Source organism: Tauraco erythrolophus, chromosome Z (genome assembly GCF_009769465.1).
Source record: "Tauraco erythrolophus isolate bTauEry1 chromosome Z, bTauEry1.pri, whole genome shotgun sequence".
Classification (NCBI taxonomy): Eukaryota; Metazoa; Chordata; class Aves; order Musophagiformes; family Musophagidae; genus Tauraco; species Tauraco erythrolophus.
Genome location: NC_141496.1, coordinates 16,313,043 through 16,330,694, shown reverse-complemented (window position 1 = coordinate 16,330,694; position 17,652 = coordinate 16,313,043). Strand labels below are relative to the sequence as shown.

At 40.4% G+C, this 17,652-nt stretch overlaps 1 protein-coding gene across 2 annotated transcripts in view; it reads left to right on the top strand.

Moving 5' to 3' along the window:
• FYB1 (FYN binding protein 1) overlaps positions 1-17,652 on the top strand; it is a 48,798-nt gene that overhangs the window by 11,204 nt on the left and 19,942 nt on the right. For both annotated transcript variants that reach the window (XM_086629594.1, XM_086629593.1), the window contains 6 exons: positions 10,068-10,248; positions 11,983-12,032; positions 13,162-13,181; positions 13,951-13,997; positions 15,462-15,579; positions 17,192-17,348. In XM_086629594.1, coding sequence (XP_086485720.1) covers positions 10,068-10,248; positions 11,983-12,032; positions 13,162-13,181; positions 13,951-13,997; positions 15,462-15,579; positions 17,192-17,348 — 573 coding nt within the window. The remainder of the gene's footprint in view (positions 1-10,067; positions 10,249-11,982; positions 12,033-13,161; positions 13,182-13,950; positions 13,998-15,461; positions 15,580-17,191; positions 17,349-17,652) is intronic.

Genomic DNA, 17,652 nt, shown 5'->3' with positions numbered 1-17,652 from the left:
TAGTTACTTAATTTGCTGCTATGATTCAGGTGCTGAGTAAAAAGAAGAATGAGCAAATGGAAATGGTTTTCCCACCCCACAAAGCTTTCTGAGATCTGGCCTTTGGCGTTTTAGATCTGTACAAGTGTAGAAATTAGGCTTTGTATTGTCCTTTGAGAAAAGCTCTGCACATGGCAGTTATACATGTGTTAGGGCATGTGCCTGGGGTGCAGAAAACCTTGTATTGCCTGATTCAAAGCAGGAATTTGAACTCGGCTTTCTCAGAAGTATCATTTCATCCCTCTTTCTTTGATTATAATCCTTCCCAAGAAAACTGCTTTACTGTTTTTTCACAATCAGGTATTCACTGGGCATGAAATAACTTACAACGTTAGAGGCTCAAGGATTTACCTTAGAGGCCACCGTCTTAGTCGTGTGTGGGAGAAGGATTTAAACTGTCCACCATGCGTGCATGAATACTAAAGGATTCTGGTTTGGTGTTGGCCTTGCTTTGGATTAGAAATTTTCACCTGATCCTGAAAAATGTTTCTTGATAAAACTTGGATAGGTACAAGTGTCCTGCTGAGGAAAGTTTGACTCTTGGTGCAGTACTATTTTCCAGTGAAGACACAATTTCAGAAATTCCTGTGTGGGCCTGTGAATACATGGCACTCTGGCAAATTTCTGTGCTATGTCCCATTACAGCGATTGTCCCTGAGAGTAGATCGTACTTAACTCAGCTCAGAATCAATGAGATGCACGTGCTTTCTAGAGTCAGAAGATAATCCCAATGATACTGTTTTATAATAAACACGCAGAGAGCAAACAGGGCTTTGTTAGAAAAAAAGTAGAGAAGCAAAGTCATTTCGCTGACAGCTTTCCGCATGAAGCCACAACCGTACTGTTGCTTTCCAAGGAGAACTGCACCTGGGCTGACTTCAGAGGGATCATGCGTGTACAGATGGCCACCTACATAAAGTCAATGGAAGGCTCAGAGTCTCTAGTGCTCTAAACACCACTGAACACCTCATGGACAATCGACACTGGGGCTTCAGCTAGGGAGAGTCTTTTGAGCTGTACTGGGAGAAATGAAAGGAAACTGTCCTGAATCTAGTAGAAAAGAGGACACGTAAGAAAATTCTCACAATTTATAATTTGGATTATGGTTGTGTCTGCAGTCCTTGTGGAAGTTCTGTTCCACGATGGATTGTGTGTCCACACAGTGACACAGCTATTTTGAGTTGGGTAAGACAGAGACAAAGAAGGAATTAAAATTTGAGGTGTATTGTTCAAGTCATCACAACACTCTGTTGGCGAGGGAATGAACAATCAAGCACCACTACCAAGGACAGTAAATGTCTTAACTATCCTCGCAAAGCCCCTCAGAACCTGTCAATCATTGCTCTTACTTCATGGCAAGGTGAAACAGAAGCTTCCAAAGTTACAAAGGATGGGATTTTGTTATCACAGGATGTCACGGCTGTTTACTGCAGAATCTGAACTTAAAAGGTCAATGCAGGTTTTCTTTTTCTGCCTCAGTGCTAGACTGGATAAAGTTACACAACAGCTTAGTATTAAGGTGTAAGGGGACAAAAAGAATTGTAGCTTGAGCCAAATCATCTCTTTGTAAGATAGATGAAACCAGAAGTAGGTGATGATATCAAACAACACTGTTCAGGGTGGGGCAGGTGTAGCTGTGTGTGATGACATGATGCCTCTGTTTGCACAAGTGAACTCTAGCAGGCCATAAAACCCTATACAGCTCAAGAAAGTGTCAAAACAATAATTTTAGAATGTCATGATAATTATGTGCAACATAATGCCTGGACTTTGCTAGACATAGCTAAAATATTAATTTTAAGTGATACCAAAAATGTGCTGAAATGGGACTATTTGTGGAATTTGAAGATCTTCAAGGCTTTTTACCTAGTCTTTTCTTAGATTTCATGATGTTGGTGTCTATTATTATCGATCTCCCATACATTTCCCTAAAAATTATAGAAGTGACGCTGAAATTATGATCACAAAGATCTGCCAAGCATTTCATAGTAAAGATGTCAGGAAGCTTTTGAAACAGTATACCAACAATTAATTTTATCTTAAAATGTTCATGTTATTAATGAACATTTCTGAAGTCAGCAGTTTCCGCTTGAAACTGACCCTCCTAAAATGCGTGCATTTGGAACAATGATACTCCTTGTTTGCAGATCCTGAACAGAAAAACGTGTAAAATCCCACTATTTGAATGCAAGACTTTGTTGCATGAGAATTTTTTATGCAACTGATGGTTTATATATTAGTATTTATACTCCCATGACTAATTTTTACTTAGAATACATGCTATGTATGATGCAATTATTTTTCAGATTGAACAATAAGTTTATGAAACGATCAACCCCTTCATCAGTTTGTTGGCTTGGGAAAGAGACACATTTGAAGTAAATTTCTTCCAGTATATTTTCTTTTGCTTACCTTTGCATCATTGCACACATTCTCTTTTGCCTTCTCTTTCAAATATAAATGATATACCAAAGATTTATTTTCATCTATTACTATCTTACCTGTCCTCCATCTCTGAATACTTCTAATTGTCATTCTTTTTCTTTCTTGCATATGAAATGATACCATGCAATATAAAAATAGCTGGCTCAGGTTTATAAATATCTCTTACTAAAAAAAGAAGTAATCATTAAGGCTTTTTATCAGACAATGAAAAGTTTCACCTGTAGTTCAATTAGGAGTTAATGTCGTGTTCCATTTTAGATAAGGACAGGCTTCTGCCTATGATTACACATCTCTAGTTCGAAATCACTTTCCGCATGCCAGTCAGCACTGCCCAGACGAAGCATCCTGAATATCTAACCTCATATTTAGCCACCATAACACTCAGTCCTGTGAGCTTTTACATAACAAAGTACTTTGGATGAAACCCGTAGGTTTTCTTTTGGGAGTAAGATTGCATACATAATATTTTTCAGCCGTCAGCCTTAAACAGAGATTTAGATGCTCACTTTCGGGTGTTGTTTATCCTTCATCGGTTTGTCCCTACATTTTCACACAGAATGAGAAAAACCCTTTACCAAGTGTGTGGTCTGGGATTTAGTATGTCATCTCTATGTCTTTTTGAGAATACAGGCACTGAATAGGTGTTGTGTTCTACGAAATACCCTTGAGGGAGTTTGTGCATCTGCTCTGGAAACAAGATTTCCCAATTGAGATCAACGAGAAGTTTGGCTGAAAAAAGGACAAATTCTCCATCTGCTTGGACCATGTTTTTCATGATATATGAGCAACGGTCAGCAAAGTAGCCTTAAAATGGATCGAGACTTGCACTGGGTCTCCATTTTCCCCGCTTACCTTCCTCCCTCCCTCCAAAATTCCTCCTTTCTTTGGAGGTGATTTTTTTTGTTCAAAGCTGAAAAGGCAGCTTTACCGTCTAACTGGAAGTAGGAGAGATGAGGAGAAGAGAAGAAAAGAAAACGAAGAAAAGATTGTACCCGGGCATTTCTTAAAGCAGGGTCTGGAGTCAAGGAGGGCCATAATCAAGAGCTTTCTCTGGTCTTGGTTTTCAAGGTGTGAGCAGTATCGCCAACGATCTTTGTATCTCTGCTGTTACGGTATGTCTGACAACAGCATAACCAAAAGCACCCAGCTTCAGTAATGTCGTAAGTTTAGCTGCTTACTTTGAGCAAGTGCAAAGCAGCATAATTGTGAAACCTGAAACCCTGGCTTGTAGCTAAATGAATACGCAGGTTAGGGAAGCGGAGCAGAGAACAGCTCTCTGCGAGTTATGAATGAAGGAGGAAGTGGGTGATCAGCTGCTGCAGATGTTGTTGCAGGTTGTTAGCAAACCCTCTGTAAAAGTCAGAGAACTTCCCAGGTCTTGCATGTAGAAATGGTGAAGTGCTTTGCGGTAAAACTGAAAGCCGACATTGCATTTCCAGAGTAGCTCAAAAGCATTTTGTTTTATAAAAGGATGCTTCTTTCCAAATGCAAAACTTTGACCTTGTAACTGCTTGAAAAATCCTGGAGTCCTTTTTTATAAAAACTAAAGAAATTCATGAAGACATTTAAAATCCCAGGCATTTTTTCCTGCAGGATGTTTGGAGTATCCTTGCAGTAGCTGATCATTGTCAGGTTTTCTTTACCTTCATAAAAGCGGAAGGGGTCGAAACCTCATCAGCAGCTGACTGCATCAGAGGCAAAAGGGAGTAAGATCTTGCCAAGGGCCATACTGTAGGACAAAGAAAGAAGATGATCTGCCTTTTAGGATATGAAGTGAAGAAACAGTTTTTCCTTTGTATGTGCAAGAGACCACCTTCTTACTGAAAGGGTTTTCTTACATATGTCTGTTGCTACGTGTTTATGGTGAAGTAGGCGCGATCAGAGTGAAGTTGAAATGGAAGGTAGTGTGATATTCATTGCTGCTCAGTTCCAGTGTTGTTTAGCATGCAATCTCAGACTAGACATGTCTGGGTCGAGGCAATGGATGTCTTAGATGTTACAGCCTGATACCTTTAACATAATTGAGAGCTAAGTTATTGCAGTTAAGTTCGGACTGTGTAGAGACTGGGGCCACACTAATGCATTTGCAAGAGAGTGTGTTGCTGAGAAGATGCAATACAGCTGTTCTGAGCTAGCTAGAGTTTTTTAACGACTATTGACTTGGAGAGCAGGTACACATTACTGCTGCAATCCAGCCAAGGTGTAAGAAAAATATGAATAGCTGAAGGCAGATCACCTGCCAGGGCGGGAGAGTTTCCTGCTTCGAGGGAGATCATCAAAATTATTAGTTGTCATTGCTGCCAGTTAAAAGCTTTGTGCCAAGTAATCACATTCTAATGCAGTACTGGTTGAACTGATCACCAGGGATTGTATCTTCAGCCAATGGATGTTGAACTGCAGGTGTGAGTGCTAAAAATTGGTTTTTTCTTTGCTTCTGTTCTGCTCAGGTTTATAATTAGATACTGTTATTCATCTATGTGCCAATCTCTCATCCAAGCAGTGAGACACCCTGGTATTTAAGGAGGGCATAGATAGGGCATTTCAGCTTTGTCCATACTGGGGCACATATCTCTCTTGCACACAAGTGCAATTTATTTTTCAATTTTTAAAAAGGACTGAGGAGAACTGGCCCTGGCCAAAGTACTGGTTCCCATTGGATTCTTATCCCAGCAAGTACTGCTGGTTGCATGTGTTCCTTCAGTACGGACTCAGTCACTGCTGGGATTTCCCTTTGGTTTGCCACATATTTCTGGCATTAGCATCTCAGGACAGAGTCATACAGCATCTCAGGACAACACTGAAGATTTCAGCAAGGTGACAATGAGTATCTTTTTCTCATCCTGCCCTGAAACTTGCTTTTGACTACCTAGAGTACATGGGTTCCAAAGAGCTGGACTTATTTTGGGTTTTTTACTGGTTTCTCTTTGAGTTCACACAGGAGGGGCATGGAAATTTTAAAGTACTGCTATATGCAGGTTGATTTCTCCTGAGATTGTTGAACAGAGAATATCTGGACACGAAGGGAAGATGGGTTCTTTCTCTGGATGTTATGTTAGCTACCAAAGAGGTTATCGATGTTTCTCTTTCACAAGCCAGGAATGGCAAGGGTCAAAATCACATTTTACATCAAGACAACTTCAGTGACCTGAACTTCCTGATAAATAAACATTGTCCAAGAATGTAGGCAACCTTTTGGTCACTGCACATCTGGAAGTTGTTTGAGAAAGTTCCCCAAGAACACAAGAGAATTGTTTGCAGCATTCTGTGCAGGGTTCTGCTGTAAGTGCTGAAGCTTTGGACATGGTTAAAGACATTTAATATCACAAGCAGCGATGTAATGTGTTATTTGGTGCTTTCTATGGACAGTTTCTCTGAGCTGCTATACAGCTGCACAGGTTTTGAGGAACTCGTTCCTTTCCATCTGTTCTTTCATTTCTTTGTGAAGAGCTTCAGTTTCTGCATCTGTTTTGTCAGTGTGGCACAACATGTGAAAAAGCTGAAAGTCCCAAGAAGAGAGAAGAGGCTATTTGGAAACTGATGTGTTAGTGGTCAAAGCTACCACACAGTGATGGTTCTGAACACTGTTTCCTGTGATGAGAGTGCTTTGGGTGCATGTGAAGCCAGGATGTAGTTTCAATTTAATTTCTTGTTCTGGGTGTTCGGAGCTGACTTCATCTCCACTCCCAGCCCAGAGCCTTTCCGTGTCTTCAGAGTATCAAGTGTCTCAGTGACACAAAAAGATAGAACTGGGGTTAAAATGAGATGCTTCATTAAAATAGAAAACAAAGCACTACTGAAACATGATTATGATAGCTTTGGCTCTGCGGGCCTGACTGTAACAGCATGTTCATACTGAATGTCACTTTCTTACCTAACACCCCATTATTTTCAGTGTTAGAATTAAAGCAGTTTACACCCACATCAATCTCAGTCAGTGTGAATGTAGGTAATTACAACTCTAAAAGCAGGGAAGAGTCAATTCTAATAGTCAGAAAATAAAAAAGCAGTGTTTCCAGTAATCTGATGATCATTAGGTATTGCTAGATTCCAGCAATGTGCCTAAATTAAAAAGGACAGGTTTTTCAGGCCTTATACTTAAAAATTAGCACTTAATCTAAAATGTGTGTGGTGTCCTTTCCTGGCTCAGTTTCTTATTGCCTGGATTTGGCTCTCAAGACACATCAGATGGAAGAAGTATTATGCACAGAGACTTGGGCAGATTTTTAACTTAGTCCTACAAACTGATCACAGTGAAGTAACACTGTATGACAACATAATGCACATATGCATGTTGTACATATACACAACGCTGTCTTAGGGCAACATAAATATAGCCATGGAAAAACTGATATAGGATTCCCTTTTACAACACAATACATTGAGTGCATAGTTAATAGCAATTAACATGGCTTTTATGCAAAAAAAAAAACCAACCAAACAAACAAAAACCTTTCTGGCTTCTTTGTTTGGTTAGAATCTGCTTAAAAGAATTCAGCTGCAGATACACGCTTAGATTGTCAGTGCTGTTCATCTTTATCAGGGATTTTAGAGCAGTAAGATATTACGGCTGAAAAAGTCTGTGGATGAATAAAGACTGTGAAGAGTTGAAAGTCAACATACAGTCCTCAGAGACTCAGCTACAACAAGAGCACAATCATGTGCAATCTTGGCTCATTTAAAAAAGTTGTCTTTACTCAAATGTAAGTACACATGCAGAATGAAGAAATGTAAACCATACATGAAACAAGGTAAGGTAATGCCTTGGGAAAAAATCTAGGCATCATGAACAACTCTACAGTTGTGTAAAGACAATGATGTGACAGAAGAATCTGATGCATAATGGTAACCCTAAATTCTTGGAGTTTTACCCTTAAGGAATCTTCATATTGTTACAGAGGTTTTGAATAAAAGCTTTTTGCTAATGGGCCTTAGTTTGATATTCAGGTGTCTGCACTTCCAAAACAGGAGGAGGGATGACAATTGCAGAAAATACTCAAACTCCCTGGATGCAATCAGCAGAGATATGGCCAGATGAAGAATGACTTGTAATTTTCATCACTGCATGTGGCAGACAAGCACTTACTGTGTAGAATTCCAATGCCAGATTTTTTACAATGCTGGAAAAGTTAGAAAAATTACAAAAATAGCTACAAATGAATTGCTGGATGAAAGAAAAATATGCTTTGAGATAAGATTAAAAAGCTTGAGTCTTTAAAGTTATCAAAAAGATATCTGAGATTTTGGTTCAGTTCAGTGGTATCAATACCTTATGGGCAGAAAACAGTGGTTATAAAAAGGGTTTTGATCTAGAAAGCAAAGGTAGAAATAAAAGTGATAGAATCTGAAGCCTGATGAACTTAGAAAACATGAGATGCAGATTTTAACAGTGAGCAAACTTAACTAAACAGACTCTGTAGTGGTACATTCTTTCTCTCATCTTCAAACAAGTGGGACGTCTTTCTGGAAGATGACTTTTAGCCAAAATGATATTTTAGTAAATCTCTAGCTGTCGGGCTTAATGCAGGGGCAAGTATTTTAAATTTGATGTCTTGTAAAAAGTAGGACAACAAACAGAGAATGTCATCATTGAATTAGAAGGGATATAAAGAAGTTGTGTGGTCCATCCCTATGTGCAGGGTAAGAACAACTGTACTAGAACTTATTCATGCCGTAAGTTTATCCTACTTCTTTAACACGGACCTCAAGCCATGGAAATTCCACCTTCACTGTTAGAAAGTGCCTCCTAACAAATGTTCCTGGCCTTTAAAGACATTACTTCTTGCCTTCTCCACCATGGAAGTGAAGAAAAAGGAAAAAAAATATCCCTTTCTTTTTTGCCAGAGACTTAATTATTCATTCTGTTCCCTTCAGTCTTACCATCTTTTCCTAAACAGCCACCATTTGTTCAATATCTCCAGGAATTCATGTTTTCTATACCTCTAATCATTCCCACTCTTCTTTGGGCTTTCTCCAGCTGACACCATGAATCCTGCTGTAGGCTCCTCAGTACTAAGTGAAAGGATTCTTTCACTTGACTTTTGGGCTATACTTTTGAACTAAATGATAAAAAGAGATGTGAAAAAAAAAGGTATGTGATACCATACAACTTTAATCTTGGCATATCTCAAATGGTAAGGACCTGCTTTTGCAAAATGAATGTTCTTTAACCAAACCACCAAATAATTCACCTGTGGAATCAGCAGCATTGAGGCTTTTAGCACTTTGCTGTTAAATAATGTAGGAACTTAACAGGTTTCAAATAAACTGTTGTTGACACATATGTTGACAAGTTGCTCCAAGCAGCCAAGAAAGCCCAACTTATCCAGACATTTTTGTGTTCTTTGTTAGTAAGCAGAAAAACTGTCAAGGCTTAATAATTTCACTTTCATTTCTGTGTGACACGAGAGGTCCTTCTAATAGCTATGGATTCCCCTTCTCCTGCCTATCCCAAGGACAGAATTTCAGACTCCCAAGCAGCTAAAGAAAGCTCTTCAGCAGTTTTTGTAACTTTCAGTCTTGATATGAAACATTACTAAATATATATATATTTTTAATCATATTTTTTTCCAACGCGGTGAAAGTGTTTTTTTCTTCTTGGCCAAATTTTAATCTCCATTATAGAGGTGTGAACTTGAAGAAAACTTCTAGAAGACAAGGAGGTTCTTTTTGATTGTAATTGGTTTTAACTGAACTGTGAATTTCCTTTTTCCCTCTATCTCCTTTTCCTTAGATTTGGTTCAACATCCCTCCATACAGCTGGGGACAATTCTTTCTGGGTAGCTTTTAATCCACTCATGATACTTGAAACAAAATTCTAGGTTTAACATTGTGGCATCCTAACAGTGATTTCATTGGGTTGTGTTGAATAACTTCTCTCAACATGAACTCTCAAAGCAGTGGTTACTATGGTTTGGTTGTGGCTTGTACACAGAGCACGAATTCAGTGCAGCACACATGCACACCAGCCCTCTCACATAATTATGGCTTCTGTGCCTGGGGCACTACATCATCTTGTTTTTAAGGCTGCACCTGTTTGCTGAGGGTGTAGCTTCTGCACATCTTCTCAAACTGCCACTTTTCTAGTATGGGCTTGCTAGAAAATTAAGTCCAGCCTTTTACAACTTACATTACAAATGTATTTGAAGACGTACAGAGACTGTACACCTCTTAATCAATGTCAAAATATCTTTTCATCTCCCATCCCTTCCCTTGAAACTCTGTCTCCAAGCAAGGAAAACTCCAGCAAGACTGCATCAGTGCTCGTGTGAAACTCTGCAGCTGGTCTTTTCAAGCTAATTGTAGAATTAAATGATCATTTAGTTCTAAAGCACAAGAATTTATATATTGGATTAACTGATGATTTTGTGTCTTGTTCATGTCTTGGCAAAGACATCCTTCTAGGCAGAACCTCTCTACTCTGATAAGATAAGGCACCAAATATATCTAAGAAGCAGGCTCAACAAAATATGTGTGCTCTGGGGCATGTGCAGTACTGATATTTTATCCTAATACTTCATGTAAGCAGTGAGGTTCCTTCCTTAGCTGTTTGCTTGATAAATTCAGTCTGTTCTGCTTTTTTTCAGGCCCTAAAAATGAAGGTTTGAAACAGATAGGACCTTCCTCAGCAGCACTCTCCCCACCTGTACCTCCACCACACTCTGCTACGCAGTCACCACCTCCTCCACCAGCCTCTCACCCATCCCTGCAGCCCCCAGCAGCTCCAAGCCTGCCGCCCAGAAACATCAAGCCCAGCTCTGAAGCAATGTAAGTGAACAGAAACCCCAAGCTCTTTATTTTTTTACCTTTTTCTGCCTATTACTTTGCTCATGCAGCAGCAAATTAAGGCTGCAGGTGTCCCAGGTTTCCAGGAGAGTGAGGTCTCACACCACCTTCCTTATCCTACTCTGTCCCTGGCCTGTTTGGAATTGGATTTTAGTAGTTTGAACTCTCCATCTCTTCAGTTGTTTCCCTAAATTGTCTTATCTGAAACAACACTTTTTTCTGCCCAGTCGGTAAGGGGAAGGGAGAGGGAACAGACACTCTGCTGGGTTTTCAGTTGGGAAGGGTTCAAAGACTGGTAGAAAATCAGTTGCATCAGTAACTGAAGCTTTCCCCTGCATTTTTCTGGGGAAAGAGGGCTAGGAGGGTCAGGTCTATCAGTCAATGTCCCAGGAAGCAGCTTTGCAAGCTGGAGGTACTGTGCTCAGTGCTGGTTGTGAAACTGCACCAGAAGCCACGTCAGGACCTCTTGTGATAACACTGAGAAGCCTCTGTGGCACGTGGGGCTCCTTTCTTTACCCTTCAAAGAGCTGCGTACAAAAGGAGAACCTCCCAGTGTCAAAGAGTTAAAAACAATTTGGTCTAGTGTCAAAACTGATCTGAAAAAAGCTGAACCTGAACCAGGATCTGCGCTCTGACCAGCAGTTACTGCAAATCGCAGCAACGGACAGAGAGGGAGAATATATTGGGCATTAGAGAGGTGTGTGTCAGCACGCATACTGTATTTTGGTACAGATGGTGTCACAGCATCAGTCTAGCGCTGCTGCTGCTGTGCTCGAGGCTGTGGGAAACATCCCCCAGCCCTGCCAGGGGTCGCCCAGGAACCTGCCATTACTACCCCTCCAGTGGCCAGAGCACTGGGTGCCAGCAGCCGCTCCGCGGTCCCTGCAGAAGCCCTCCTGGGTACCCTCCTTGCCAAATGCTTGAGAGCCAAGCGTGTCCTCTTGCCTTTAGGGGCCTGAAAAATTTGCCTCCAGATTGGCCTTCTGCTCTCCCCTTCCTGTGTGCCCTCTGAGCTCTCCTCTCTGCTGAAAATGTGTGCCTCGGTGATGACGTGTTGTCTTTCACTCTGTCTTGGTGCTTTTTCCATCAAGCCAATTCTAAATGATCACTTTCTGCTTTCAAGTCCATTCTTTGATTACACCTTTTTGATGTAATTTCATCTCCTTTCAACTATGACAAGGTATTATAAAGTTAGAAGTCCCTGATGTTATTATTAGTTATATTCTCAATTTCTTACTTCTTTTTTAAATCTAACAGCATCAGAGACCCTCTTGTCCCTTGTTTAGACTTTAAGCTCTATGAGTCAGGGAGCAAGCCTTAGAGTTATGTTTAACATTGTGCCAAAGTCTGGCGTTCTTCTTGTGCATTGTGTAAGAAGCCTGCACCTGCAAAGATGGTTAAAAAGCCCAACAGACTCTTTCCATTGCCTCCGCCCATCTGCCCATTACATTTTTCAGACCACACTCATCCTCGTGGTGTCTGAGTGCCTTTGGCTCATTTTCTCCTTTTATAATCAGGATCAAGGTGTCCCCCTGTGAAAAACTGAGTCGCAGTCAGGAAGCACAATTCAGGGAATCTCGTGAGCACACAGGGCTCAGCAGACTGTCCAGCCACTGTATAAAATAGCAGAGAAAAGCACTAGAACAATGCTGAATGAAAACGCAATCATAAAACCTCCTTCATCGGTTTCACATGTCCATTTTTTCATATTTACAGAAGTCCAGACAATGAAGAAAATTATGATGATGTTGCATTTGTTTCACAGGGTAAGATGCATACATTTTAATTAATGGCAGCTATATGAAGCTGTAAGCACACTGTATTTATAAGATAAGCAAAAGCATATTGTATTCATGAGTGAGTGACTTGTGTAACTAATTATGCTGGTTCTGCAGTTTTATGGATGAGGACGGTTGTCTCCTAACACTAACTGTTCTATAATTAATATGACAGACTCTCAGGAACTGCTTTACATATCTCGCCTCTCCTTTTTTTTTTTTTTTTTTTTTTTTTTTTTTTTGAGTTAGAAATGTGCTGGGACTGTGAATTACCAGATTTTCAAGCCTGAATCAAAGTGAATGCTCTCTTTCTGAGTTAATGTTGTGTGCTCTGGTGAAGCAGGCGTTGTTTTATACCTGATTAACAAAAAAATTGTTGACTGTGCTTTTAACGTCGCTCTATGGTCTGCCTTCAAGAAGAGGCAGGGAGTCGCTTGCTGTACCAGAGCAGCCAGAGAAGCAGATTGTGACACGAAGAATTTCAGTCTGCCTTCCGATCCCTCCTCGGGAGGACTCACTCTGTGCTAGGCGCAGTACGCGTTGCCGAGCGTGCTAGCCATCCCTGCCGTACAGCAACGTGGGCTGCAGAGCTGAATCTGAGCCTGAGCTCTTTTCTTACCTAACCACCAGCAGAGTAAGGAGGAAGCAGGAGATTCACAGTTTCTTCTCCTGCAGCCCAAGGTAGAGGCTGGCTTAGCAAAAGAGCCTTTGGCCTCCTTCTTCAGCTATTGGGCTGGTGCAAGCAAGTTCTTTGAGGTCTGTTAGGATTAGATTTTTAGTAACGACTTTCTTGTAAGAATAGGCATTTTTGTGAACAAATAGCATAGGTGAGTTCATCAATGTCACAAACAAATCTTTAAAACAAATTTCCTACTTTTAAAAATACATGGTGAACATATGCTATTTTGTAGATATTTCTACTTTACAGCGTACTACAAAAGCAACGTGGAAAAACTCAGATTTTTGCATTCATACTCTCGTTAAAAGCCAGGAGCCTGCACATATTTCTAGTTAATAGCAATGGTATTAGTAGCAGTTTGTAAACAGTGAACACTAGAATGAATTGTTTTCTGTACGGCAAAAAATAAATACTCTGTTTTTATTTTCTGTCATACAGGTCATGGAAATGCAGAGGGGGTAAGTGCCATCCTCCATGATAAACCTATCCTTTCCAGCCCAAACTCACAAATTCAGTAAAACTCCTTCAACGCATTAGAAAATTAATTGCAGAATGAATCCTGTAGATTGACAGTAAATTGTAGAAGCACTTACCTATTGTGAAGGACAGAAGTAAAACCAGGCAAGCAGAACAAACTGGAACTAATCATCAAAGCTAGCTAGACACTAGAAATATATTTTAAAAAAAGCAAAACACCCCTTCTATTTCCACTGACATTTCACTTCACTGAAATTTCCAGAAAGAAGGGCCCTGTTCTATTCTAGTGATAAACCACTTGTTTCAGTTAAGCACAGGTTTGTATTGTGTCTGTAAGTACCTGGCTGTATTAGGACTAAAACCATCTCTGATCTGAGTCCCATTTAGATACCTAGCATTCCAGCTTAACTACTGCTAACCCTGGCACCTTCATCGTGCCATGACAGTCAGACAAAGCTTTCCAGGCCTAGCATTGCAATTAAACATCCACTTGGGATTAAGCAATATGTGCTAGTGTGATTGTAACAATCCAGGGTTTGATAGTTGTGGTATTGTAAAAACAAAGTAAGAAAAAAAGAACAGTGGGTTTGAATAATGTAGTGACTTGGCTTGGTAAGATTAAATTAATTTCTATTTACATTTTGCTGTAAATGTTTGTATATAGTTTATATGAAGCTTACGTAGCAGGTCTGTTTTCTTCATGACTTTCCAAATGTATCTAGGCCATTGAAAACTAAATTTTTCTTACAGGGCCAAGACAGTGATGGAGAGATGTATGAAGACATAAATGACATCAGGTAGTAATTTTAAACTCCATAGTCTACTGTATCGTTAGTACCAAAAGCTTGCAAAGAAACATACTTCATCTGGCACAAAAGTGTGATTCCACTGCAGTCCTTGCCAGGCATTATTGTGTTCATTCATTTCACCTAGAGAAAGTCAGGTTGTTAACGGGTTCTTTCCTACTTAAATCTGCTATGCCCTGAGCTAGAAAAACTGATGCAATATGACCCTGTGGTTACTGTGATCTAGATAACGGAAGTCTGATTTCTGATCTACGGAACACGTCTGAATCGCTGTTTGGAATTACAACCTAGGAGGAGAAATAAGATCAGGCCCTAGGTACTATGATCCCAGACAGATGTTTCGTTGTGGTTGTTCTTGCTTTCTAGATACATGTACTTAGAACTCCTACAAGGGGCTGGATTTACAGTTCTCATGGCCTGAGTCCCCTAACATAGTTACGGAGCCAGAATATGAGCGCTGCTTGTTCTTCTGCTATTTAGCCCTTTACTTTGAGGAATCTCTTGCCCTCCTAATGTCTAAATATATGGGATTCACAGTATGACAATAGCCAAAGAAAAGCTCTAATTCCCTTGGAATAAGTAATAGTCTAGAGTTCCTACACAAAAATACCTTGTTTCAGACGTAAAATGACTTTCAGCAAAAAAAAATATTATTGAATTCCCTGTGAAAATAGATAACTCTGAAACTATATAACTAAAACAAGTGATCCTCATTCTGTCTTTTTTTTTTAATGTAATTTGAGCATATCAGTTTAGCAAAAGTACCGAAAAAGAAAGAGGATGGAGCCTCACTCAGTCAGTTCCATAGGCTTTGTAAGGCATAGCTCTTCCAGCCAAACCGTTGGCAGCAAACAGCAGAGCTGTAGCTATAGTCCTAATTACCTCCCAGGGCCCAGATCTTAGTACCATCCAGCACACGAGGCACAGCAGGCAGTGTACCCTGGCATGACAGGCACATTCATGATGCAGTGCAGAAGACTGACTTGTCATTTGTGTAGACTGCCAGAATAGGTTGCAATGAGGTTTAAAACCGCAGTTTAGTGGTAGCTCAGGCTTCAGTTCAAGCTGCATCAACCACCGATGGCCTGGGTAAATATTTAACAGCTGCAGCCAGTGCCACACCACCTAGACTGCTACCAGTTTCCAAGCTTGCTTGCCAAAATTATCTCAGAGATGTATGGACATGCACAGGTAGTGTCAGCCTCTTACCTCCAGATAACCTTTTCTGGCGTGTTGTCCTCTTGAGGACAGCCACTTTAAATTATATATGTACTATAAGAGAAAGGGCTGCTCTACTCTATCTGTGGCAGCCAAGCTAGGGTTTAGAATCTGTAGCTTTGATTTCACTGGGAGAAGTCTTTTTCCATCACATGTAGTTCTTTGTTAACCTTGGGTAAGAAAGAGCTAGTGAGATCTGTTTCATGGCTACATTCAGTCCTGGCAATGAACTTTCAGATCTTCAAGGGGAAAAGAGAAGAAGCAGGACAAAGAAGAGAAGAGAAGAATGGACCAAGAGAAGAAAGAACAGAAGGAAAAAGAAAAGAAAGAGCAGGAAATAAGGAAGAAGTTCAAAGTAAGCTTTTTATTTTGTAATCTGGCCAAAGACATGTAAGAAGCATTATTTAGCGTTGTCGAATTCAAAACACACTTTTCAGCTGGCTACAAAACTGTTTGTTATGGTACATAGTTCAAGCACCTGGATAAATTCTGCATAAAGGTTTAACCTACCCTTTTATGTTTGGCATATGCTTGACTTCAGGCTCTGTACTGAGGGCAAAGACACTTTTCAGTGCTTATATAGTTTTTGTTAAATTCCCTTCTTGCATTCTTTCTATGTAAAAAAGCCTTTAAATCATTTCCTTTCTCTTTTCTGCTTAAAAAGCATTTACGTCACTAGAATAGCATCAAAAGTCCTTAATAAAAGTGGGAGATGGATTCCATGTACTTAGTGGGTTTTGCTCCAACAACAGTATCCAGCCCGTAAGAGATTTCAGCATTCCGTTGTAACACACTGCCCTTGCTTTCATCTAAAGGGACTTGAAGGGACTTCCAGCCTAAATGGGGAGGAAGGGAACAGGGCATGTGTAGGGGAGCTACGGTCACTGTCAAAGCCTAGGGGCTAAATGATGAGACGATTCCTTCTGTTTTGTATAATTTTTATATAGCTGGTGGTCCACACACTACCACAGTTTACAAATCTGCCAGAAATTTTCTGATAACTAATGCCTGTTCGCAATGCTTCACTGGGCTTCTTCCAGTGTCATTGTACGTAGTGGGCAGCTTTATTTTTCTTCCTGTTATGCTCTGTATACAGTAAAGCCATGGTCAGTCTCTCACATCATGGCCTTGGTCTTCTGTGGAGAGACTGACATGACTTGAGGAGCAAATATTAAAGGAAAATACTAATAGTTAATAATAGTGGGCTAGCTGGCATTTGTCAGGCCCCAAGTCGATTCTTCAGACCGTTCCTGTGAAGTGTAGGCATTAGTGCACTGAATGCTTTCAGACTGCAGACTGCTCTGTTGCAGCCATTATAGTAGGCTATTATTCCTAAATGCAAACAAACATATTTTAGTGCACATTTTCTTTCCCATTTCTTTGCTACCCATACAGGATAGATATCCCCGAGCTACTCGTCCACAGCCACATGCCTCTGCAAGATCACTTACATCTTAAAGCCACAGATACTAAAATCCAAAGTGGTTTCTCCATCACATAATCTAAAGATCTCACAAAGAGAATTCTGAATTCCAGTAAACAGTGTGATCATCTCTTGTGGGTACTTGTAGGATCATTTATCAAGTTGAGTTGTAAACACAGAACATTATGTGGTAGAATCATTTATGTCAATGAACATTTACTCATAGGGTTAGTTCTGCTGGAACTACATGGAGCTGCCCACTGGAATTACAGACATGTCTGCTTTGTGAACCTGTGAAAGGCTCCATAGGTTCGTCTGTTGGTTTTAGTCTTCGTATTTCTGTGATTTTGCCAGTCGCTTCTTCAGCTGCTCTACTGCTATGCTGTTGCCCTCTCTGTTCATACCTGATTATTAATTTAAACTGGGGTTGGGGACCAGAGTGCTGCCTTTCTGTTTCTTTGCCTGGACTATTTTAAATGTCAATGCAATGAATAGTCATCATTAGTTATTTTCTATTTTGTCTTTTGTTGCTTTTTCTCTGCAGTTAACAGGACCCATCCAAGTCCTTCATCAGGCACGAGCTTGTGTTGACCACAAGGGAGGGAAGAATGAGCTGACTGTCAAACAGGGGGATGAGATTGAAATAATTCGCCTCACAGACAACCCAGAAGGAAAATGGCTGGGCAGGATAAAAGGATGTTGTGAGTTCTGTTTCTTCACTGTGCTCCTGAACATTTTCACTGTATGACAGCAAACATGTGAGCATTACACCAAGGAGTGGCCTTACCAAGGCTGAGTCACTGGCCACCAAAGTAAACGATGTCCACAACTCACCCTCCTGTCTTCAGCTGGCATACGAGGCTTCGTTCATAGTAGGAAGTTATTGTACCACATAACATAACATCTATAGACACTAGAATAAGTTAGGAACAGTATGTTGGGATCTTCATGGACCTCTTGCGAGGTAATTCCAGGTCAGCCTTCAAATAGCATCAGAACTTGGCT